General features: G+C 44.3%; 1 protein-coding gene across 2 annotated transcripts in view; it reads left to right on the forward strand.

Moving 5' to 3' along the window:
* Positions 1–268: 268 nt before the first annotated feature.
* SYT16 (synaptotagmin 16) overlaps positions 269–25734 on the forward strand; it is a 143540-nt gene continuing 118074 nt past the window's right edge. For both annotated transcript variants that reach the window (XM_067555146.1, XM_067555147.1), the window contains exon 1: positions 269–418. In XM_067555146.1, the coding sequence (XP_067411247.1) occupies positions 406–418 (13 nt within the window). In that variant the 5' untranslated portion in view covers positions 269–405. The remainder of the gene's footprint in view (positions 419–25734) is intronic.

Below are 25734 nucleotides of genomic sequence, written 5' to 3' on the forward strand. Positions count from 1 at the left end.
TGCTGGGCGAGGTGATGGGTTATGTCAGGCTGCAGCCCGACCCCGGCCCAGAAGAGGGTCGCTCAGCAGCTACGCTAAGGCGCCAGGGGCTCCTGGCCCTGGGCGCGCGGTACTTGGAGGGGCTGGGCGCTGCTCGTCGGCGGCAGAAGGGCCCCGATTCTGCCCAGGAGTCCGCGCGCGGGGCCGTGGCAGGTGAACGCGCCCCCCCCCTCGACCCGCGCATTGGGCCGGCCTCCAGGGCGGGCTGGTTGCCGGGGCAGCGGGGCGGGGCCGGGGCCGGCTCGCAGGCTGCGGCGGGCAGGTGCGGGATGCTCGACGGGGGTGCGCTGGCGGCGTGGCTGGGCCGGGCCGGCGGACCGGGCCGGGAGCCGGCGGGGAGAGACGCGCTCGGCTGCGGGCTGGGCCATGGCGGCTGACAGTAAGTGCGAGACCCGGGGCCGGCGCTCGGGCTCTCCTTCCCCTCCGCCGGCGGCGCGCAAGCGGGCGGGGGGGGCCAGCGCCGGGGCCGCAGGAGACGCCCCCCCTGCCCAGGGGAGCGGGGCATGTCGAGGGGCGGGCGGGCGCTGGCAGCGGGGGGCTGCGGCGGGGACCCCCCCCCAGCTGGCCCCAGGGGAATCGGCCTGGCCGTGGAGGAAGCCACAGACCCGGCCCCGCCTCTCTGCTGCCCCCTTAGCGTGACCTCCCTCCCCCGCCTTCGTGCCACCTGCTCTGCCCCTCCCCAGCCTGCCCTGGCTCCAGGCCCGGCCACCCCCCTCCTCTGCCCAACCTCTGCGGGCCCCCAGCCCCTCAGCCCTAGTTTCTCACCCCTTTGCCCCTCGCTGTCTGCAGTCCTCTCTGCTCCCTCCCACCGGGCCGCCCGGTTCCACTCGCACCCACCCTCCCCAGCCTTCCCACTCCAGGAGGGCCCCTCTGCGCCCCAGCTCTGCGCAAGGGAGAGCTCCTCTCCTCCGGAGGAGGACGGACTGGCCTGCCCTGCCCTGCCCCCTCATGTCCTTGGCCCTTTGCCTTCCCCCTTCCAGTTCCCTTCTCCTGCCCTGTTCTCCAATGCTGAGGGGCATGAAAACCGCCTGGGTTTTCTCGGCAGGGCCCAGGGAAGCCCTACTCCCAAAAAGCCTGTGGTCAAATGGATGCACCACCCAACAGGGGCAGGAAGCTGCAGAGCAGAGGGGAAATGCCGCTTGTTAGAAGAAGGGCTTCCAGGGATGTTGGCTGTAAAAGGCAGGGCCTGACACTGAACTTTTGCTTTACACTCCCATCCTGCTGCTAGAATGCGGAAAATCAGGCAGGCCCAGCCCGGCTATCTCCGCCTGCCAGATATTCCAGTGGCACCTTTTACATAAAATGTAGATGTTTCTTGAGAGAGCCAGGAAGAGTGATTTTTTTTTTTTTAATGGAAGTGATTTTGTTTTTCATTTTGTTTTAGCGAGAATAAGACTTAGGCCCATAGGTGTAGTTTGATTTCTATGGGCGGGGGGAAAGCTCCAGTCAGGCCAATAGGGCCGCATGTGTGTGTGGCAAATTCTGTGCCTCCTTGAGGCTTGCAGTTTGCGGGGCATTGCCCCCTCTGTTCCTCCAAACTACACCTATGCTTTGGCCCATCTGTTTAGAATATCTCCCCCCAAGCAGATTGCCTCACAGGGTAGCTTGTAACCTCCTGAGAGACTGGACGACTTCTTACTATTTGTGCATACAGCTCCTAGCGTGATGGGACCCTGATCTCGGTTGCAGCCGCTAGACCAGTGTTTCTCAACCTATTTACCATGGTGGCCCGTGTATGCAGCTCTCTATGTGTCATGTGGTCCGCAACCACAAAATATATATGTTACCTGTATGGCCCTGAGGATGTCACATGGGCTGCAGCTGTGTACTGATTGGGCCGCGAGTTGAGAACTGCTGCTCTGGACACTATCATTACTTATAATGGCCAGCTTCTGTTTTGGCTCATCTTACATACAGTTGTTGCATAGTGACAAGAGCTGTCTAGGCTTAAGTCTTTGCTGCAGTTTTATGGGCACACGCATGACATCCACCTCTGCTAATTGATATAAGCCACTCTAGTGTTTGCAGTGTGCCACCTTTGAATTAGTGCAGTCCTAGATTAGGGCAGTCCTCTTAACTTTTAGAATCAACATCTCAATCTTTGTCATCTTATTTTATGCAGAAACATAAACATTAGTGATTATTTAAGGTTGCTTAATTGATTGTCCTGTTGCATGTGGGCAGATTGAAGAATTGTTTTTGAAAAATAGGACAGAGTCATTTAAATGATGGTACGTATCAAGTTATAAATGGTCAAGAACAAAAGCCTGGCTTTGAGCTTTTTGCAAGTTGTTCAGGGAATCTCAGTTTCCCTCTGCCTTTAATCATATAGTGGTATTTAAATATATCTGCTGTTCCTTGATTTCTTTCAAGAGCATCTCCCTAAGGAAAGATTGTCTTGGGCAAGGCCTTGATGACACCCAGATTGTTGTGCAGTGCTTTTATTGCGGCCTTTGGAGAACTATGGAAAGACCTGATTTGTTCAATTTTATATTACAACTTTTTCAAACATTGGCTTTCCTCTTTTTCTTTTTATAAGTGAGCTCCTTAGAGCTGGGACCTGAGGGCAGCGTCGGTGCTGAATACATCATTAAAAATGGTCTTTGTAATATTTTACAAATATATGAAAATACAAAAGGCCAGCTTCTGGTCCCCATAGTGTCTGCTTTGCATCATCCTTGCAGCACAAATGTAAGATGTATAGATATCTGTATGCCTTGAATCTACTGTTAATAACTATAGAGTCTTTTGGCCCTTAAATCAAAAAGCTATCACTCTATTCCACCATCAAGAACATAAAAAAGGTCACAAGATGTACCTTTGTTTACCTCATGTATGTTCCTCCAGGAATAGGAAACGGGATGTTTAAACAAAATTTTCAAGCTGTTACTAGTTGAGCAAGTCTCATAACATACATGAAGGCAAAAGTCTCTCTCTCCCTCTGACTAGCTAAAAAGAGCCTCCCACAGGCTGGCAAAGAAGGGTAACATCTTCTTGGCCTATGCAGTGACCCATTGTCTTTTCATGCATCTGACGAAGTGGGTTGCAGCCCACGAAAGCTTATGTCCGCAGAAATTTGTTAGTCTTTAAGGTGCTACAGGACTCTCATTGTTTTTGCTGTATACAGACTAACACGGCTACCTCTCTGGAACTTTTCACCATTGTGTTCTGTAAGGCCTGGTCTACATTATAGACTTTTGTCCACCAAAGTGAGCTTTTTGTATCAAAATGGTGGTATACACACTGTGATCCCTCCTGCCCCCACCGACCAAACTCTCCTGATTTTCCAACAAAATATAACCACATTGACAGAGGCGTAAAGCTTTTTGCACCAAACTTTTAGCAATAAAGTGTCAGTGTAGACACTGCGCTTGGTTATGTAGCAGTAAATGGCCTCCAGGAAGTGTCCCACAGTGTCCATCCTGACTGCTCTGGCCATCAGTTTGAAATCTGCTGCCCAGCAGTCATCTGCCCCTCTCCTTTTAAAGTTCTGGGAATTTTTGAAATTCCATTTCCTGCTTGGTCAGTGTGGAAAGCTCACATCGCATCTTCCCAGTTCACCATAGCGGCTCCATGCACCAAACGCTTTCTTGCATGGAGCACACCGGAGCTTCTGGATCTGATCAGCTTTTGGGGGAAGAAGGCTTTGCAGTCCCAGCTGTGCAGTCCCAGCTCTGCTCCAGCTGAAGGAACTTGGATACTTATGGTCAAATTTCTCGTTTAATGATGGAGAAGGGCTATGGATGGGACATGCTGCAGTGCCATGCAAAAATCAAGAAGTTGTGGCAGGGGTACCAAAGGCTAGGGAGTCAAACCGTCACTCTGGTGCAGAGCCAAAGACCTGCAGCTTCTATAAGGAGATCTGTGGATACCTCCATGGGCGTGGAGGCAGCACACATTGGACTTAATCCCAACGAAGAAGTTATGGACGAGTTGGAGGATGACGCAGAGCAGGGGACTGGGTTGTTTACTGACACAGGGAGCCAGGACCTCTTCTCAACTGCAGAGGGTTCAAGCCAGTCCTAGCCCTCCAGCTCTGGTGTGCAGGATGTAGGAGAGGGGAGCTTAGATAAGACATTTTTTTGAGCTGATGCTGCTCGGTTACATGAGGTACAACTGCCCTTTGTTGCATTATACAGCTGGTTGAAGGGATAGAAATGCACAAGAGTAGCTGTGTTTGCATGTGCTTCCCATTACCCTGTGCTGCTAGGCAGTGTGGCGGAAAAGTTTGTTAATACACACTGAGATTTCACGGGCATCCTCCCGAGAGATCTCTAGGAAACTATCCTGGAGGTACTCGCCAATCCTCTGCCAGAGATTCCTCGACAGAGCTGCTTTGTTTTTTCCCCCATTGTAGGAAACTTTCCAGCGCCCACTGGCAATCACTTGTGCAGGGACCAAAGTGGCACACAAGTGAGCAGCATAAGAACCTGGTGTGAAGCTGCTTGCATGGTGGAGATGCCACCTAGCATCCCTGCTTATTCTCAGGAGTGAGATATCGGCTTCTGTGGCTCCGCCTGTGTAAAATGGTGGCACAATTTTAAATTTTGTCCCTATCTGCATCAATACCCCAAACAACCACCCAGAATCTTTTCCCCGGCTTGCGTGCCCTGTCCCCCTGGGCACAACTCACCATGCTCTGGGCGATCGCCGAGCTGTGCGCTTGCCAGGGGACAGTGAGAAAGAGGTGCATTTTACAGTAATGAGTCAATGCTGTTATTGCACTGACAATCATGCTTGCACTTCTACAGATGTGCCCTTGAGGGGAAACCCCTTCACACCTGTGGCTGATAAGAAAACGACCATGGGGAAGCAAAGAGGAGATGTTCCAGGAACATCAGTCCTTTGAGTCAGGGGGGAAAAAAACAGGTATGGGGAGACAGTGCCCGAAAATCAGAAAATGGATAGGCAGGAGAGGAGGGAAAATCAGAAGCGAGTGAATGCAGGTCGCAAGTGCATGATAAAAGTCATGGAGGAGCAAACGGAGCTGCTAAAGTCACTAATAATGCTGCTGATTGAATTCATGCATGCTCGTCCCCCCTTGCAGCCAATACAGAACTGCCTTCCATGTCCTCCCCAAACTCCACCCACATATTCCTACCAAACTCGTAACCCGTCATGGTACCCCATTCACTCCACCCTTTCAGACAGCATCCAGAACGATAGCTGGATTTTCAACCTGTGGTCATAGATCCACACTGCCCCTCCCTGCTCTCTCTCCTGCAGCCCAACTTTTTGTGTGTTGTGAATAATTGTTATTTAATAAAGACTATTTCTGTGCAGAACAAGCTTTCTTTATTTGTCTCTTGCACACACTGGTTGCACCTTACATTGATACACAATGCAAGCTGGATAGCAGTCATAGCATGGCATAGTGCTGTTTAAAGACACCTTATTGGTGCTCATTGTCAAAATAGTTCCTCACAGGACTCCCTGATTCAAATCCCACCCCCACATCCCCCGTGAGGCCCCTCTAATAGCCCTGACATCTGGTTCATATTCAGCCAAAAGGTGATCTGCCTCTACGTTTCACTAAGGGGGACTCTTCTCACCCTTAGCTTCACAAATGTGGAACACCCAGAAGGCAGCTATAACCATGGGAATATTTTCCTCATTTAGGTCTAACTTGCTATAAAGGCAGTGCCAGTGAGCTTTTTATCTGCACATTCAACGGTTATTCAGCACCTGCTTAACCGGTTATTGAAGCGCTCCTTGCTGCTATCCAGGTTGCCCATATAAGTCTTCCTGAGCCATGGCAGTAAGAGGTAGGCTGGGTCTCCCAGAATCACTATAGGCATTCCAACATCCCCCATTGGAATCTTTTGCTCTGGAAAAAAAGTGCCTGCTTGCAGCTTTCTGTACAGGCCAGTGTTCCTGAAGATGTGTGCATCAGGCACCTTCCTTGACCAACCCGCGTTAATGTCAGTGAAATGCCCACAGTGATCCACAAGCATCTGCTGTACCACAGAGTAGTATATTTTGCAATGGAGTATATCAATAGAAAGATGGTCCAGGGCCAAAACTGGGTTATGAGTGCCATCTATTGCCCTGCCACAGTTAGGGAATCCCATCACTGCGAAGCCATCCACTATTTTACTCACATTTCCAAGACCCTCAGTCCTTGCAATTAATGGCCCAGCAAACTTGTAATAACATACATGGCTCCAACAGTGGACTTCCTGACTCCAAATTGATTAACGACCAGTAGCAGTCTGGAGTTGCCAGCTTCTACATGGCATTCGCCACGTGCTTCTCCATCGAGAGGGCAGCTCTCATTCTGGTGTCCTTGTGCCGTAGGGCAGGCGTGAGCTCCACACAGAATTCCATGAAGGTGGCTTTGTGCATTCAAAAGTTCTGCAGCCACTGCTCGTCATCCCAGACCTGCAAAACAATGTGATCCCATCATTCAGTGCTTGTTTCATGTGCCCAAAAGCAGCGATGCACTGTGTGCAGATGCTCCATGAATGTAAACAGTAATCTGGCGTTTTGTTTGTATGGCACACAGCAGGTCAGGCGCCTCAGATTCCAGTTCTGATTGGGAGCTCCTGATATACTGCATGACCAGCTGCAATGTGTTCAGAACACTGACAACAACAGTGGAAAGCAGTGCAGGATCCATCCTTTCAGATAAAGATGGTGGGCGCTCAGGAAACTGGAGCTGTTGAAAAATGTCACGAAACGCAGTCGAAAACCCATGGAAAGATAGGACGGAAATCACTGCATCATGAGATGTTGAGCCTGCAGCCATGATGCACTGCAGTCCTCTTCACCGTCTCACAACTCCTAGCGGCACAAGATGGCGAGTTGCATAGTGGGATAGCTTCCCACAGTGCACTGCCGATGCTAGAGCACCAATTATGGATGTGCTTTGGCCACACGAGTGCTGTGTGGACAGGCAGAAGCGTAATTACAGCTCATTTTGATCATCGCTATAACTTGCATCAACAAAACTTTCTAGTGTAGACAAAGCATAAGTTAATCAAGTTATTGAGAGGGGTGAAGGAACTTTAAATCAGTTAAGAATAGTTTATGGAGTGACCTACAGAAAGACAAAAGCTATAGGGGTCAAGCTTTCTGATCCTCAAAGTCCAGTGTATCTTTCATCCCCAGGTTAATTTGTCTGCCTTATTAATCAGGTATACCTCCCTTTATATGGAGATGATCTGCCTTATTCCTCAAATATAACATCTCTTCTTTTGTTGTAATCCCTGAAGGATATGAAATAAAAGGTATTGGATATGAATAAGGAATGTATGGACTATATGTCCATTAAATTTAGAGGAACTATAAAGGCTTCTGTTGTTTTTTCTTTCTAAATGTTTGTTGCAGTCTACAGGTGATACAAATTATATAGCACCAGAAAGAAAAAGAATATTGAAAGATATCAGCACCTAACCAGTGTATGACACTACAATATAAAAAGAAATATCTTAAAAGGAGTGGGGAAATTCCAATTAATGGTCTGGATTAATAGAGAATTACAATCCTTGAAATGAATAAAACATAAAAATTCTCTGATGAAGAAAGGATTAAAGAAATTTGTTACACACTGATGACATCTTCTAGATGTTGACGGAACAGCAATGGAACAGAGAAATTGAGAGCATAAACGTGAGAGCCCATTTGGCAAGTTCCAATACAAATAAGAGATTTTCCCCCTCTGACAGCCCTTGAAAACAGGGTGTAAAATTGAGGTTACCATGTGGGACCTCAGAATTCGCTGAACCCACCGAATAAGCTGTTTAACTCATAAAGTGCTAGTACTTGGGACAGCCATGTGGATAGCGCTCCGATATTGCAAGGACTGAGAAGTGGTGAAATCTTATTTCAGAGGTTGTATTTCTCTTGATGGTCTTTAATAGAAGTAACTGAAAGTTCCCTTGTTGAGTCTGCACTCTTTTTAATGAAACCTCAAGGAGCCATATTCTGTTTTTTAACTAAGTGATTCAATATGCATGTTCCTCCTGTGTAAGTCCAAATAGATTGGCCTCTGAGAACCTCAAACAATAACCTTAAGCAAATGCTTTTGGTGATATAAACTAGTCCCTCTCAAACCAAGCATAAAGTATACCAGAGTATTCCTAAGAGTGTCTTACAACAAAGTGCATCCTAACTTTTAAGAGAATTATTTGAAATGTGGTAAGTGTATCAGAAAGAGTGAAGAATTGATAACTGATGATTACAAGTAAATATATTAAGAAGTCCTGGTGATTGGTATTTTATGGTACAGCTGCTGGGCCCCAACACTGACCTATGACAATTGCTCGCAGGACTGCATGTGTATTTTGTGTTCAAAACATTGCTGGAATGTTTGGTATATCTAAACATGATTTATAAAGCTGTTGATTATATTCTGTATGGTTGTTGAATCAACAGACTTGTTGATTGGTTTAAAAATAGCTGTGTCCTGATCTGAGAAACACTGTCAAAGGTAAAAGTTGATCTGAGAAGAACCTAACATTTTATAATTTGTAAGCTAATGCTCCCTAGACCAGCAGTTCTCACCTGACTGTACCTGGCCCGAGTGGAACTCGGTAAATAACACTTTCAGCGGTGGCGGAGTTGCGTGGAGGGATCAATACCCGCCGCCGAGACCCTGCCGCCGTTTGACCGCCGTTTGACCGCGGCGTCGGGGGGGGGGTTGGCTTCTTGATGTTTTTTAAATTGACATTTTAGTATTTTTCTTATTTCCTTACCTGGGATTGATTATGATGATAATAATAAAGTACCTGTTCTGGATATTTATTTTAAAGGTGTTTTATTATATTTATATTAATGTCGGAGTAGCTTCAGGTAATCTTGGAGTAGGCATGTGTCTGTGTTTTCAAAGAGTTGCACAGAATGTAGCTACAAAGGGCCACAGGCTCCACATGTTTCTAATTTTGTACCTCTAGTTCTGTGGGCTCAGTTACCTGTTTGCATGTGGCAACTTTTACAGAGAAGTCTAGGAAAAATCATTGCCACAAGATGTTGTTGAAGCCAAGAGCATAGTCTGATTCAAAAGAGGACTGGAGATTTATAGAAATAACAAGAAAACCTACAGTTACAAGTGTTAGGCTCCAATTTTCCAAACACTTATGCCTGTGCTTAACTTTACTATGTGAATAGCTTCGTTGATATCAACAGGACTACATTTGACACCTCCCCTGTTGGTATAAGCTTCCTTTTCTTGTCATCTGCTGTACATGACTTTCTCTGTCAGAACTGTGCTTGATAGCTGTTTTGACTATTTTTGCTGACTTGGAGTTGATTGGTGCTTCCTTTGTAGAAGGATGACTCTTCTGGTTCTAATGAAACCTGCCAGTTTTGAGGTAGATCCAGTCACAGGAGGTGACTCTTACAAGTGCCTGAAAATGGAATTTTTGTCTGAAGATAGCAAGGGTATTTTTAATATCACAGCTAGGTATTTGCATTCTTTTCTCAGTGACACCAGTTCCATCCACTCTGAAGCCAAGAGGGTTGGCACCAGTGTGAATATAATTTAACACTTAGAGTTCCAATAAGGCCAGGTCTAAATTTATCAGCAAGTGTGGCCCTGAAATGAGAGAGTTTCCAGTGCCTACTGTTTTTGTGGTGCATGCTTTGGAGGTGAACAAAGGATCTGGATACTTTTTGGATAGCTGATTTAGAAATCTCCTGGATGTGGAGAAGGAAGCTTATAGTTATGTTTTCAAGCCTTGTCTCACTGCGGGTCAGTGGTACCATGGCTCAGTCCCATTTGTTTAACTCCCAAATCCAATGGGCTCATCAGTGTACTGGATCATTCATACGCACGTGCTCCAAAAAGCACCATCTCTCTCAGGGTGTGTAAAAAGCCTCTACTTTGAATTGGATTTAACTGAACAAGTTACCCTGGTGATGGCCCTGGTATCAGAACTTGCGCAGAATAATCATCTTTCGGGGGTGTGGTGTGGAATCCACAGAAAATAATGGGTCTATTACAGCCCTCAGTTACAGAGCCTGGCTTTTTAACTCAAGATGTAGAAACACACACTTCTAGCTCTAGAGGTCCCTGCTTCAATCCCTGGTGCCAGCCAAGATAGTTACCATCACCTGTGCATGTGCAAAGAGTGGGGGCAAGATTAGCACATGAATGCGTGCTCAAAAATTTGCAGACAGGATTAGTGGATGTCTGTTAAAAATAAGCTTTCACAACATTTGAAGTCTCATTGAATCGCCTGGTGACCTACCTCATCTCTTTGGATAACATGAAGACATTAGGTTTGTAGAATTGCTGGAGATGATTCCTGCAACTTTTGGCTGGTATGGGGTAAACACCTTGTATTGCGCTGTCTGAGAAGGGAATGCACCAGCCCATTGAATGTGCATTTTAGATACAAGACTTTAGCTAAAACACAATTGTAGAAGACTTTACTGAATGGTGTTACACAGGTCCATACAAAAATGCTTCCTTTTGACTTCTTTGCAGGTATCCAGTACCCTCAGATATCTAGATTTTGTTGTGTTAACCATTATTGTTTCATTTGATGTTCAGTTGAATTCTCATTCTCTAACTGGAGGCTTGTGTTGTGTCTATTTGTAGTGAATGTAAAGCAAATACTGAAAAATCCTGCTCAGTTAGAAAAATCACTTGTGATCATAGGTTCTTTTCTTAATACTTGGGGTACACTGAATTTTCTAAATGCTTTCATTTGTGCTTACAACATGTCTCCGTGAAAAACGATGAAAGGAAAATGTGGATTGAAACTTCAGTGATATTTCACTTGGAGGATATTTTAAATCACTGTTTCATTCTTGATTAGTGTTCAAATGGAGGCCATGTTCAAAAGAAAGCCTTCTGTACAAGGGGAATGTTCATTTTTAATTTGGCAGTGTAATCTGAATCTAGAACCGAAGGAGGACAGGTTAGCTCATGGAATTAACATTGTTCTCTGTGGAAATATGCAACCTTGTGTGCACCTCTGGAAGTGGAGAGGGTGTGATTCTGCTGAAGAAATGGTAGACAATTAAGTGGGGTAGGCAGCATTTGTCACATTAGAGAGAACTTAATGGGCTTCCCTGATTGTGATATACTGTGGTGGTGCTTTTTTAAAATCCTACTATTCACTTATCTTTCCCTACAGGCACCTAAAGAGTTTTGAAAATCTGGCCCCAGGAATCATCATAATATCTGATATGCACTAGCTAAAGCTACTAGTGTGTATTTTGCTCATAGTGAAATGGGTGCATATGCTCTTTCAGTAAACAGCTGGGATTCAAATAGAGTAACTTTTAAGCAAAACTTTCAAGCAAATGAGACAGCTTAACTTTGGCCCAGTGCTAAAAGTGCATACTCAGGTGAGAAACCAAGTCACTTACCTCAATAAAGCTTTGCCGGATCAGGTTCTATGTTATGCTTTGTTTATGCCTTAGTCTGATTTATTCCAGATGGTGCTATCATTTCTGTAATGAGCCATCTGCAATGTTCTGTAACATTTTAGCATGTTGCAGTATCTGAGTGTTCTTTTGATCCTGGTGTACCAAACAACATCAGACCATTTTGTCTCGCTGAGTTCTCCTCCAGCATTGCTGAACTGTAGGATTACACTAATATAAATAAGAATGGTAATAAACATCACTTGGAATTATTTGAAAAGGCTAGGCAACATCTACATTTAAAAGCAGCATCATTAATTCTTATTTCCTTGAGACAGGTTGATGTCCTGAACAACGAGGATAAGTAGCTTTGATGTTCATTTTCCTTTTGTCTGATCTATTACTGATTGTGCGTTGAGTGTTTGATCAATTATTCATTAAGGGTTTGATTCTGATCTGTCTGGAAATAAAAAAGGAGAGTAACCCCATAAATCTATCATATCTCTGTCTGCCTGAAAGCACAATTTTGCTGTGTATTCCTCATGCTGTTTTGGCAGCTCTATCTATCTCTGGGCAGGAATTTCATATCTGTGTTTCAAAACACAGTTGACAGGATTTTAATCCATCAAAATGGTTGTGAATAGGTCCTGCTTGTGTATATTTTAATTTACTATGGCTCTCATTTTGGCTGCCCAATCTAGAATAGCTTTCTAAATATTTTCCTTACTAAATTAAATGTAGCATAGACCAGTACAGTGACTGATGACAGTGTTGTATGATCAGTAAACAATTAACTGAAACTGCAGGTCCAAACAATTTACTTACGATGCCTGAGAGTGGGAAAGACAGTGTAGATGGCATTTGCTCCATTTCTCATCTCCTGTGTGTAGCTATTGCAATCACAGGTTAGATATAGACGAGTAATTTTGCATACTTGACTTACATTGGACCATTTTGCTCTGAAGGTATTTTGTGGCCTGGCTCTGTGACGTGCAGGGCAAACCGCAAGCTGGCTTTTTGCCTGTGACATGCCCACTAGACTGGGTTGATTCAGAGGCAGCATGTAGACACACCTTTCACTTTGCTGGGAGAGAGGGGAGGGGTTATATGGCACAAATGCTGCAGTACCCTCTTGCATTTTGTGTGAGACTTCTTCATTTGTAGGGTGACCATGTATCTCTGAAAACTGGGATCTCCTGACTGTCCCATTGAGAAGAGGGATAAATTCAGGGTAGGGATAGCATTGCATGGGAAGGGATCTCTCTGCTGCTCCCTAGGGCGGGCTCTTTTGTCTTTCTGCAGCAGCCCTTCCTTTTCCTCTGGTGAGCTGATTTATTGCACAGTAGGCATACATGCCTTTAGTGGGCTTGTACAACCCAGAAGGGTGGGGACATTTTATTGCCTCTTAGATTTCTCATTAACTGAAGGGTATCATCCATAATGTGTCAGTCACAGATGGGAAAAACACCACACGAACAGAGTGTCACCCCTCCCCCACCATCTGACGCCTCTAAACTCTGGATTTGGCCCGTGGAATCTGATGGAGATGAAAGATGTGTAAAAACCAGTGGTGTACCATGGGTCTCCAGCACCCAGGGGCCAAGCCTACACCACCACACCCCCCGCCCCCCCCCCCCCCCCCCGCCTCACGTGCTCCCTCTGCGCAGGGCAGCATCCTTTGCCTCAGGTTCTCATCTTGCAGTAAGAAAGTCCAAGAAATAAAAGTTCCTTTAATGTGCCTCTCCTCTCCCCCTCCACCGTACCCCACTCACAGTTGTCTTGGTCAGTGAAGACCCAGAGTTCAGAGATACCTTCGTGTGAGTTCACCTCCCAATATCTGGGGGTGGGGTGTGATGAGGCACCTTGCTTGCTCTGTCATCAGCTCTGTTGGCTGCTCGCTGTGTTGGCTGCTCCAGCGGGTTCCACTCGTTCCGCTATCAGACAGTCACCCTTGTCGCTCGCTCCACCATTGGCCATTCACTCCACTGCAGTCTCTGGGATGTTTGAGGTCCCGCTGCTTAACACAGCTTTCACTGATTTCAGCTCTCAGTAAGGGAACTTCACTGCTGGTGCAAGCTGGCCAGTTTCTTTCATCAGAGACACTCTCCTGTAGCAGGTCTAATGCTGAAACCTGCTTATCATCAGGGATCCTAGTTTTCTGTGATTAAAAACCCCAAAATTATCTGATAAAAAACCATAAAATCCATGTCTTTCCACGATTAAAATGAAACACTGAGCTTTAGTTTCCCTAGCCATAATATATACAGGTATCAGTTGAACACAATGTTTTATTGATATACAGTAGAACCCCTTTTATCGGAGCCCCTGTTATCCAGTTCTCTGTATTAATCAAACCGGGCCTGTCAGCCCCAGGTGGTGGGGCTCCCACTGTCAACCCCAGTTTGGTTAATATGGAGAGTTGGATAATGGAGGCTCGGACAAATGGGGTTCTTCTATATGCTTTTATTTTTTCACAAAAAGTAAAAACAAAAGATTCTCTGTAAATATGCAAATTCTGTGTTTTTCCCGGACAAACTGATTTCTAGGATCCCTGGTTATCAGTGATTTCAGCTCCATTGATCTGCAACAAAAGACTCTCAATTGAGTCTTAATCGTTTCTGTCATTACACAGTGGAGGGAGGGGTGTGTTTGTGTGCCAAATGGTGTCTAGGACTCTTCGGCAGAAACACCTGATCCTATCCTCTATTATCTCCGTTGCACTTTGGCACCCCTGCCTAGCGAGTGCAGTTCATCTGAGGATGACTCCCTCAATCAGGACATGCCAAGCACAGTTCTGCTGCCTTTATTCACACAAGGGTAACAATGCTTTATTACCCCTGCTGACCTCCCTCCCCCATAACAAAGCTACTTGCGATCCAAAACCAGCCCAAAGCGATCATTTGGGCAAAGCAGCTCCATCATGCTGTGCTCCTAGGCATAGTGGGTGTGTCTATGTAAACTAGGTCAGTTCCTGAAGTCTTCTCCCCCAGTTCATCACTGGATGTCAAGGGGAGAGTTCATTCAGACCCTGCTTACACATGCATTTGAGTGCACACACTGTCTCTGTTAGGCACAAATGACTGTGTGCAAGGGCATGTCTACATTAGGAAGCTTTACCACCATAGCTATACTGGTATACTATACCAGCAAAACGTTCTTAGTAGAATCCAGTTTATGCTGGCAAGGCTGTCTGGTATAACTTATTCCAGCCCTTCCCCACACGTGAGTGGAATAAGCTATCCCAGTAAAAGTGCAGGTTTGCCAGTTTAACTGCGTCTACACTTAGGGCTTTTGCCAGAACAGTTATGCTGGTCAAGGATCCTGCCTTATCACACACCGCACTCACCCAGCTATGTTAGCAGAAGTTTGTAGTAGAGGCCTAGCTGATGCTGGTTTGAAAATTTGGCCCAGTGTGTTCATTCCATCCCACTAGTCCAAAGACCTCTCTGTAAAAAGTGAAGCGATACAATACTCATAATGTAGTATAAAAATGCTTTAATCCTCAGCTGTTATGAACACTGGCAGCCCCCCACGCCTCTGTCTCCAAGAATTTAAGGCCAATGTTAAAACTGAAGTGGAAAGTGATGCTATTGCAGTTCTACAAAGGACTTGCTCACCATATTTCAATATGTAAAAAATCCATCTGCTGGTCACCTGGGGGCCAGTCCTGTTCATGCTTTAGTCAACTGTTTTGCCACTGAATTCACTGGGGTAGGATCACTATGGCTGACCAGTACCTTTTTCATACTGCCCTTTTAGTTTCTAGAATCATTCTAAGCTTTCATTTTAAAATGTCTCTTCTGTTAGGGTTGCTGAGAGAGCCTCAAAAATGTGACTCAGGGATAGCTGACGCAGTGAAATTTGGAAAATGTGATGGGTGTGATCTGCCCCATTCATCTCAATGGGAGATCACTCAGATACCTGCTGATAACAATGGTGACATTTAAAGTATCAGCTACTCACTGTTCATGGGAGCACGTCACAAAAGAGAGAGAAGAGCATAGTATGAAGATCTGCACAGTCCACAGTGAGTGACTGCTCATTTTGGCACCAGAAGTGGGCAGGCTTGGAAGAGTGCAGCCGCTCTGCCCCACTCCACCTCTAGAAGGAGCTTGGAAGAGCATCTCCACTTTTTTCCCCCTCTCAATCCGAACCTTGGTTTTATTTGTTGTTTTCTTAGGGCAGTATCCAGCGCCCACTGATCTCAATGGGCATCTACCCACTTACTTCAGTGGGTGTTTGCTCAGGCCCCTTTGATAGTAGGTTCCTCAGGGCAGGGGGGTCTTGTCTTCACTGTGCTGTGTTCAACGAAGAGCAGAATATTGGTGCTCAATAAATAACAATCCAGGCCTTTGTGTCAGAAGCAAACAGCGTCTGCATGCACAAATCAGGCAGTTAGACATCTAACAACCTGAATGGTACATGCCTGCGTGCATGGTTTGGTGCTTATCCACTGAAGTGATATGCATCTTCAAAATGAGTGGTTGCAGGTTCTTTGGGACAGGGACCGTAGTTTTGTTTGTTGTACTGTGCCTAGCACAATGGTCCCCTGATCCTGTCTTCTAGGTGCTACCACAATTCAAATGATGATGTAATACATAATAGCATTTAACTGCTGTGATGAGTGGCACTCTAGGCATATTTAAAATGGACATGATGATTATAATCTGTAAAAAGAAAACAGTAACCAACAAAACAACAAAAAGCCCAATGTGATTTTTTTCCTTCTCTGTTCCTTAATTATTTGTCAGCATTTGGTTTGCTACCTGCATTTGGTTTATTGTTTAGGGTTTAGTTAGTTCGTACAAGCATTTTCCTTCCCAAACTTTGCTCTTGATCATGCTTTCTTGGAAAGTTCCCTTTGGTACATCCTCATCATTCCCGATTGGGGGCACAGATGATCAACAATAGACTGGATGCTTCTGAATTCAAAAGACAAATTGCATATGATTTGAGGTGAAATCCTCATTGGAAAGTTCTCTTGCTTAAAAACAAGTTTAGCTGTAACCAAAGATCTCTGTCTGCAGGCATTCACAGATCTTGTGCCTGCAGTGAGCTATAAATCATTACCAATTGCATTTAAAACTCAAGGTTTAATTTTGTTATTTATTTTTAATTGGCTCCAAATTTGCAATTGGGTGAGAGTCTACAGTTCTAGGACTTTTCAAATAAGTAGGCTGTTCAAAGTGTTTTTTGCCCCGAGCTTTGCCATTTCAGAAATTAGCTCCTTAATTTTAAGGATGTCAAACTGAATGTGTTTTCCAGGGCAAGAACTTATGAAATGTCAAGTGACTTGCTGAAAAGACATGGAAAACTGTGGAGAAAGCACAAAATGACGATGACTGCAGAGCTGTGAAGAGACTGTGAGGTAGAATATAGTGAGATGTTGGCATATGGCACTCTGCTGTCCGTGAACATGTTTTATTGAGAATAAACCGGTGAGGGAGAGCTGCAAGAAAATCAGAAGCATGAGTTTATATCTGGCAGATACTGCATGATAGACTTACCTCTTTTCTGTTCTCCCCAGTTGTATCAGTGTAGGCTGTCCTTAAAGAGAGAGTTGGAATAACAGGCTTCTTGTGTCTCCAGTTCCTCTGGATCTCTTTCTGTAGATTTAAATTACCAGATGTATCATCTATATGCTGCATATTGAGTAAGCCTCAGGACCATGTTCCAGCTTGGCTACAGCCTAGATGTCACCGATGAACTCCTTCCTTCTCATTAGAACTTGCTGTAGTGGGAGACTGCCGGAGCCAGGAGAGTTAGAGGAAGCACAGTGGAGGGGTGCATGCTACTTCCCCGAGATTTATCTAATCACTTTGAAGAGCTGTAGCAGGGTTAGATGGCTCTGAACTGACACAGGGTCTTGCAGGAAGTCAGAGCAACAGTGTGGCTGACCTCAAGTGTTAAAAAATCATCAGTCGGGCCTCTCAAAATCATGAGATTGGCTTAAAAATCAGGAGATTTTAAAAAGTAATGTATATTTTTTCCATTTTGCTGCCTAATTCCTGAGCCTTGAGAGTACATATGGAGCATATTTTCCTCTTGAAACACAAGGGTTAGGAATTTTTAAAAAATGAAAGCTGAGATTGGCTCATAATCACATGCGTCCAGGAGCTGAGACTTTAGGAAAAACACCAACTATCATGAGACTTGTGATAAAATCCTGAGAGATGGCAGCACTGGAGCAGTAGACTTCATTTGGGAGGAGGGGTATGTGGTGAGGGCCTCCTGGTGAAATATTGCATAGGTGAAAACAATGGCCACCCTAACCACGCTTGTTTTCTATGCCTGCCTTGTGGGAACTGTGCAGAAGGCATATGCACAGTCTGCTTGTTTCAAGGAGTGACTTTCATACCCAGTATCCCCCTGCCTCTATTGCTGCTATCCACCTTTCATTCCTCTCCATGTTTGTAGCTCTTTCCTCCTCCCCTGTCCCCGTCTCCCACCAGCCTGGCTCTGCTAGAGCTGCTGCTTCTGCCATTGCTTTGGGGTCTGTTCAGCTCTCCCTGTAGATCTGGGAGATGGGGGAGCAGTGCAGCGCTGGCCCAAAGGAGATGGGAACGAACTCTTGGCCTGTGCTGCGCTGCTTGGCAGCCTCTGTCTTCCTGAAGTAGCCAAGCACCAGTTGCTAGATTCCCTGTTGACACCAGTAGATAACTCCATGACGGGGTAGTTCCAGAATGGGAATCGGGGCATTTCCGAGAGCTCCTGGTTAAACTGAGACTTCCCAGATTTCCCTGGAGCATTGACTGGAGTGCATGGTCCCTCTGCTGAGAGTGCCAACGAGTGTTAATTGGAGCCAATTAGGGATATCTCTTCACTAGAAACTGCACTGAGACCCACCAACTCATTACACACAGAATACAGAACAGCCATAAGGTGGTTTTTTCAGTCACTGGCTGCAAACCCAGACAGAAGGGGTGGGACTGTCAGCGCTCAGATCCATGTGCTCCGCGTCATGTTCGTACTCCGAGAACCACACGATAGCAGCTGTTTCTCCCTCTCCATTCTCCACTTTTTGTTTTATGATTGCCTGCGCTCATCATAAAGGTAAAAATAGCTCCTCTATTTAAAGAGGACAGATGGTTTTTCAAATCATTTTTCGTGTACACCAAAGGAATGGGATTGAGTCAGAAACTGCTCGTAGAAAATGTATGTTTTCATTACAGAAATATCAGATTAGGTTAATAGAGAATAATTCAATGTGATGTACATTTGGCCACCTTTTTAAAAACTTTCCTCCAATTGCTAGATAACAGTACCTCAGTATTTGCAGTGTCCATTTTACAGTAGCTCCTATGGGCAATGCCTATGGAAATAATGGGATAACATGACTGAGCTAGCTAAGGCAATGTAAACATATTAAGGGCGGCAACTATATGGAACATAGAAATGGAGATGGATTATGCATATCTTGTCTACACACAAACTTACAGTGGTTTAACTATGCCGATTTAGTTAAACTGGTGCAATTCTCTGTGTAGACAGGTGTGACACTGGCAGACCACGTGGCAGCTCGTGGCAGGGCCCAAGGCCTCACTGAACAGTGACAAATGCATGGCTGGAGACCAGTCTATCTTATCTGTGGGTTAGTGTAGTTAAAATAGCTATTAGTATTATAAGAACGTTTAGACTTTACGCAATGTTTGTAGGATGCTGCATGTATTAACCCTACTTATATCTCACTGTGGAACCTGCTTGGCATAATGACCGGTCAGCGACGAGTCATTAATCACTCCTCCCGTCTCCAACCCAACCATCTGCCCACCAGGTTTTGATTGTGGTTTGCACACCGTCACTCTGTCTGCCTGCAGCTCTTCCTGCAACCTGAGGCACCTCAGCATCCTCTTTGTGGGCTCAGCCCTCCAGCCATGTCACTGTCCATGTTCCCCCCGTTCAGGGGAGTTTAGCTCCTCAATAATCCTAGGCAGTCCTTTTGCTCACTGTCTTGGTGCCACTTGCCCACTCTCTTCTCTGGGTTCCAGCCCAGGGACCCTCAGTTCTGCAATCTGGGCCTTCTGTCTTTGGCCTCACGAGTCTATCCCTTTGCTTCTTCCTACCACTAGTTCCTCCTTTCTTCCTGGGCCTACCTGTTCCCAGGGAGTGACTGCAGTTTCCACTCGTACCTTCCTTTCTCCTGGGAATGTCTGTCTTTTCCCAGAAGCCTTTTCTCCTTTCAGCTCCTGGGCTTTATAGGCCCCGCCTATTCCTGCTCAGCTGAGCCTCCTTAATCAGCTGTCTAATGGGCTGATTGGCCCATTAAACCCTGCAGGGGGTGAGTGTGATGTAGTCACCCCATCACACATCCTATAAAGTAATACTTAAGTGTGTGCTTTATAACTCTAAAATGTTTGTTCTGAAACTATGCAGCTGCCCACACAAGAAACAAACATCACCTAATGCAAAATGCTGGGTTCATACAGATGGTGTTATCTCCTGCCTGTCATGGAAGGACTATTGACTCCAAATGGGCCATTATGGAACAAAGACTTAGATTGTTCCCTGCACTCACCCATGAAGAGGTTATCTGCAAAAGCACTGATCCCATTAGCTTGGACTCTAGGGAATAGGATAAAAATCCCTGACAAGAAGGAACTAGGATCATTTTATGCTGTTTGAACTCAAAGGGGCAAAGATTCCTAAACATAAGCAAGAGATCCCCTGGACTAACCTAGATTAGCCCTAACAGACATTTAGCGCTGGCATATTTCAGCAGCTTTATCGTTATCTGAAACCGAAGACTGCAGTTGATTTGTGTGTGGATGTTTATTGTTTTAACCTTGTAAATAACTCCTGTTTATTTTTCTTACTTAACAAACCTTTAGTTAGTTTATTACAGGATTGGGTTCAAGTGTTGTTTTGGTGAGATCTCAGGTCAATCTGCACCTTAGATAAGTGACAGTCCTTCAGGACTAGGAGTAACCTGAATATTTCCTGGTCTTTGGTATAAAAGTGATCATCTATCACTGAGTCAGTCTTGCTTGGGTGGCAAGATAGATTGGAAGGCCCATGGGGACTGTCTATGACTCCATGTTGTGCTGCCTTAGTGCCTGAAGAGTTTACATTTGTAACTTGGTTGATGAAATCTAATTATAGAACTCACAGCCAGTTTGAGGCTTGTGCCCTGCTTCTTCATAGCCTGCCCTGAGGTGAGTATTCTCACTCGTGTGCCACTGCAGACAGCGTGACGACAGGGTGTTAGGCAAAAGTATATGACTTGGCATTCTGCTGGGCAACCTGGACGTGCTGTGCTGCGAAGTGTAAGGCTGATGGCTCATTGTGGCCCAGAGAAGGAGTTATTGTGTCATGGAGCTCAGACAAGGGCCAGAGAGCTCAATCCTCCGACTCCAGCATGGAACTTTCTGCCACATGGCCTCCTTTTCGTTTTTATTCCTGATTATGTCCCACTCCCTCCTGTGTTGGGACATGCACTATGACTGTTCAATGTACTCCCTAAGGACAGTCACCCTGGTATTACCATTGCTATACAGCAGTTGGTCAGGGCACAGTCCGTGAAACTCTCACTAGGAAGAGGGCGGCTTCATCTGGTTGTGTTTGTACATGACATATCCTGACTTTCAGGGCCTTTTATGACTCTGCTCTTCCCTGTTCCTTTCTTTTTTGGATGGGTGGGAGTGTGGGGGAAGGTTGGTGATGGTCTCTTATTGCATCACGTCCAGCCCTTATCCAGTCTCACTAGCCTGTCTGTGAGCTTCTGGCACAGAGATCTCTGCCTCTTCGTTCACACTGCCCCCTGCATGTGGAACTTCCTCCATGCCCTGATTCACAAGGCCTAGATCCTCTTCTTCAACTTTCTTCAACCCACTTCTGCTGCGATGCCACAATCCATGGGCCAGCTGGCAACAGGCCGGCAGGTATAGGCAGTGCATATAATATGTCTTAAAGTGTGTGTGTATAGCATATATTTTGTTAACCATCTCCCACACCATTTGTACGTCACCAGTCCTGGGGCAATGGGGAAAAAGAAATGGAACTGAAACATGTTTCTGTCATAACCCTGACAACTTTGCGTGGTAGTTGTATCCTGTTCTTCCTCTCTTCATGGGCCTTTTGCCCTCTTGAGGTTTGAAGCTCCTTTGGGCAGGCACAGTTGCTTATTGTTTGTAATGGATCCCTGATTTCAGCTAGGGCCTTCAGATACTGCCTCCATTCAAACCATAATATGTGGCCATTTGCAGGAAAAGTGTAACTCCTGGGCCTGTGTTACAGAAATAACTTCAATATCCTTTAACTTTTGTTTCCGCTTCCTGTCAGTTTTGAGGAAAGGGAGGAAGTAGAAAAAGGATAACAATTTATTTGTATTCCTGTAGACTTGGAAGCCCCAGTCATGGACCAAGCCCCACTGTGCTAGGTGCTGTACAAAACAGACAGTCCCTGCCCCAAAGAGCTGACAATGTAAATATAAGATGGGACAACGGAAGGAGACAGACAGGAGTACAAGGAAACAATGAGATAATAAAGGTCAGTGTGACAGGCGCATTTTTCTATCAAGGATTTATATCCCTGCTTGCAGCTCTATCCTAAGTGGTGTTATACCTAATTTACAGAGAGATAATCTGAGGCAGAGATGTCCCCAAAGTCACACTGTGAGCCAATAGAAGAGTTGGGATTTAAACGCTTGTCTCAATTGCTAGCCCCTTTCAATAGCTACAGTAAGCTGCACTCACTTCTGTAATGCTCGTAGAGCCTGTGTAATATAGCAACCTCTGTCTGGGCCAAAATTATGTACCTATACAATACTCCTCCAGAGGACAGTATAGCATCCTTGGAGTGTGTGTAACTCAATTTAGCTTTGCAGCAGCCTGACTCTGAGAAATGGTCTAAAATAAAAATTAATTTGGAACAAAATGAAAATTTTCTTTTTTGGCAGAAATTTTAGATCAGTGAAGAAAATGACAACAAATGTTTCCATTAACACACTCTCTGAAAATGCTCTTCTCCCTCTTATTAATAGATCTGCGAAAATATATGCAAATTTAAAATAACTGCTTCTTATCCCGGCTATATTATTTCATGAGATATGTTTGTATTTTTGTCCAAATCAACTCAGAATCTTCACTTGTGATACAAATCAGCTATTCAAGTAGTACCTACAAAATGTTTCCCAGTTGTGTATCCTGATGTCTGGAGTTCTATGCCATCCTCTTGCAGAGAGGCACTAGGCATAATATTAGCAGATCTTAGCTTTCACATTGCTTGATGCCTTCTTGCCTGGAGAGGGTATGTTAGGTTGCAGGAATTGTCATTCATGTGGTGGCCCAAAGATGCATCATATGTACATGTGATATCATAGACATGCATTTTAAATCACACAAGACATCCATTCAGTATGCCAAGGTACACCTAAGGATATTTAGAGTCAAATTGTAGGTTGGGCTCATGCAGTCAGAAGGGGTCAGTAGCAGAGATGGGTGAATAACTGATTTGTTTTGTTTTGTTCACTGGTAATTTTGAAAAATTGGATGCTGATGCAGGGGAGTTTTGGACTGAACAAAACATCACATTTCGATTTCAAGCATTTTTAAACTTCTTGAATTTTTAAAAAGAAAATTGTAGGAAATTTTGAAGTTGTTTTGAGCTGAAATAGAAAATGTTTCATTTAGAAATTGTCAAAAGGGAACATTTTGAATTGTTTTCAGAATTTTTTTTGTTGTAATGGAACAGTTTAGCCACCAATTTCTGTGTCACCACATCTGCATTTTTCATCATCATCAAAAAAAAAAAAAGTTACAGTTGAAAAATTTTGGCTAGCTCTAATCAGATACAGCCTTGACATGGCTGGCTGATCTTTCAAATGAAAGGGCCATGTGCACAGCCCTCTGGGACCCTGGCTTCTCTCATCACACAGGGCCTGGGGAGCCTGTGGCTGCTGTAACAACCCATCCTCCCCTGCTGTAGGACAGGGTGGGGGAACCCGCACCTGAGCACCTTCACTTTTCTTTGTGGCTGGGGGGAATCAGTTACCTTTTTTTTTTTTTTAGGGTAGTGAGTTATTTTCTAGGGTGAGGGTGGAAATCTTTGTCCTATGTTCCCTTTCTCCCTGATAGTATCTGAAGAGGCTGATGTATCAAAGAATACCAACCAAACCTGCTATTTCAGAGTAGTCAGACAATATTATTGCATTATTAACTGAGTCCTTTTTAAAGTGCCTCTGATTGCCTCTAATTCAGCTGTGGGGGAACACTTACACACACAATAGCTTCATGCACCTCACTGTCAAATGTGGCTGAATCTGTTGATGGACTAACATCCAAACCCAACAAAGGTGTGCTGAAAAAAAAATACTGCTATCACTGTAGTTCTTAAGTCAATATATAATGGATTTCCATTAATGTTCACAATCTCAGAGTGAAGAATTTTTTTTTTTAAACGAGGCAGAGGGGGTTTTCCTAAATACTTAATTTTATGCAAAAATGTGCCTGTGTGAACTGAAACATAAACTAGTGTCTATCTTTTTCTGTCAGGTGTGAAGATTATTTCTAGCAGCAACAGGTTGGGAAAAAGAGGTACATTAAATATAAGTTATGCATAATACATAATGTATGCCTAATTGCAAAATGGAGTATTGAAGTAATTGTTTTGTATTGATTATGCAGTTAACATCATTGTTCATCAGATGGTGGGAAATGTAGGTGGCTTGGGAAATATTATTGGACAGTGAACAGATGCATAAGAGATGAGAAACTGACATTATTAGATCACAGATACAGTAGTATAAATGACTGAGCAACCAGGTAAAAGCTACAAAATAAGAAACATGGCTGCTTATTCAATCCAAATAAATGGGAATTACTTACAGGTATCTCTGGGATTCTGAATTTGCAGTATATTCCCCATCAGCTATATCCAGTTTGTTTATTTCCTTCAGAGCTTTCATAAGCATAAGATTTCTAATTATTTTGAATGAGAGATGAACATAATAGAAATGTAGGGCTGGAAGGGACCTTAGGAGGTCATCTAGTCCATCCCTCCATGATGAAGTAGGACCAAGAAAACCTAAGCCATCCCTGACAGGTGTTTGTCTAAGCTGTTCTTAAAAACCTCCAATGATAGGGATTCCACAACCTTCTTTGGTAACCTGTTCCAGTACTTAGCTACCTTAGCTAGCTAGAAAGGTTTTCCTAAATCTCCCTTGATGCAGATTAAGCCCATTACTTGTCCTACCTTCAGTGACCATGAAGAACAATTGATTACCTTCCTCTTTATAACAGTCCTTGACATATTTAAAGAGCATTATCAGCTCTAAATATGCCCTTTTTAAAAACGTTTCTTCATAGGTCAGGTTTTCAAAACCTTTTATCATTTTTGTTCTTCTCTGGACTCTCTCCAGTTTGTCTACATCTTTCCTAAAATGAGGCGTCCAAAACTGGACACACTCCTCAGCAGTGTTGATTAGAGTGGAACAGTTACACCCCTGTCTTACACATGACCCTGTGGTTAACCAATTGTAGTCTAGCTGAGATAACTATAAAGTGAATTCACATTTTCCTAATTTGCTTTGACAATGTCATATGATACTGTGTAAAGCCTTGCTAAAATTCAGGTTTTATCATGTCTGCTGTTTCCTCCCTATCCACCAAAAACCCTGTCAAAGAAGGAGATTAGGTTGGGCTGGCAAGGTTTATTTTTGACAAGTCTGTGTTGGTTGTTACTTATCACCCTACTATCTTCTAGGTATTTTCAAATTATTTGTTCCAGAATCTTTCCAGTTATTGGTTACGCAGACTGGCATGTAATTCCCTGGGTCCTCTTTGTTCTTTTTAAAGATAGATACTGTGTTTGAACTATTCCAGTCCTCTGGGGCCTCATCTGTCCTCCATGAATTCTCAAAAATAATCCCCAATGGTTCCGAAATTACTTCATCTTGTTCCTTAATTACCCTAGGATTAATTTTATCAGGTCCTGCTGACTTGAATACACCTAACTTATCTAAATATTTAACTTTGTTCTTTTCCTATTTCTGTTAATATTGTGTTAAGCATCTGGTCACAGTTCACTTTTTTAATTAAGACTGATGCAAAATAGGTATTAAACAGCTCAGCCATCTTGGTGCTGTCCATTATTAGCTTTTTCTGTTAAATAATGGATCTGCACTTTCCATTGTCTTCCTCTTCTTTTTTTAATTGCCTTTTTACATTTCTTACTAGGTGTAACTAATTTTGTACCTTTATCTTTCTGATTTTTGTCTCTGCATGCTCATGCTATTCTTTTGTGCTCATCCTTAGCAATGTGTCCATGTTTCCACGTTCTGTAGGATTTCTTTTTGATTTCCAGGTCATTAAGAAACTCCTAAACAGCCATATTGACCTCATAATATTCTTCCTATATTTCCTTTGCACTGGGATAGTTTGCGAT

Source organism: Emydura macquarii, unplaced genomic scaffold (assembly GCF_026122565.2).
Source record: "Emydura macquarii macquarii isolate MOO-44397 ecotype Brisbane River unplaced genomic scaffold, CSIRO-AGI_Emac_v2 contig_1551, whole genome shotgun sequence".
NCBI classification, from domain to species: domain Eukaryota; kingdom Metazoa; phylum Chordata; order Testudines; family Chelidae; genus Emydura; species Emydura macquarii.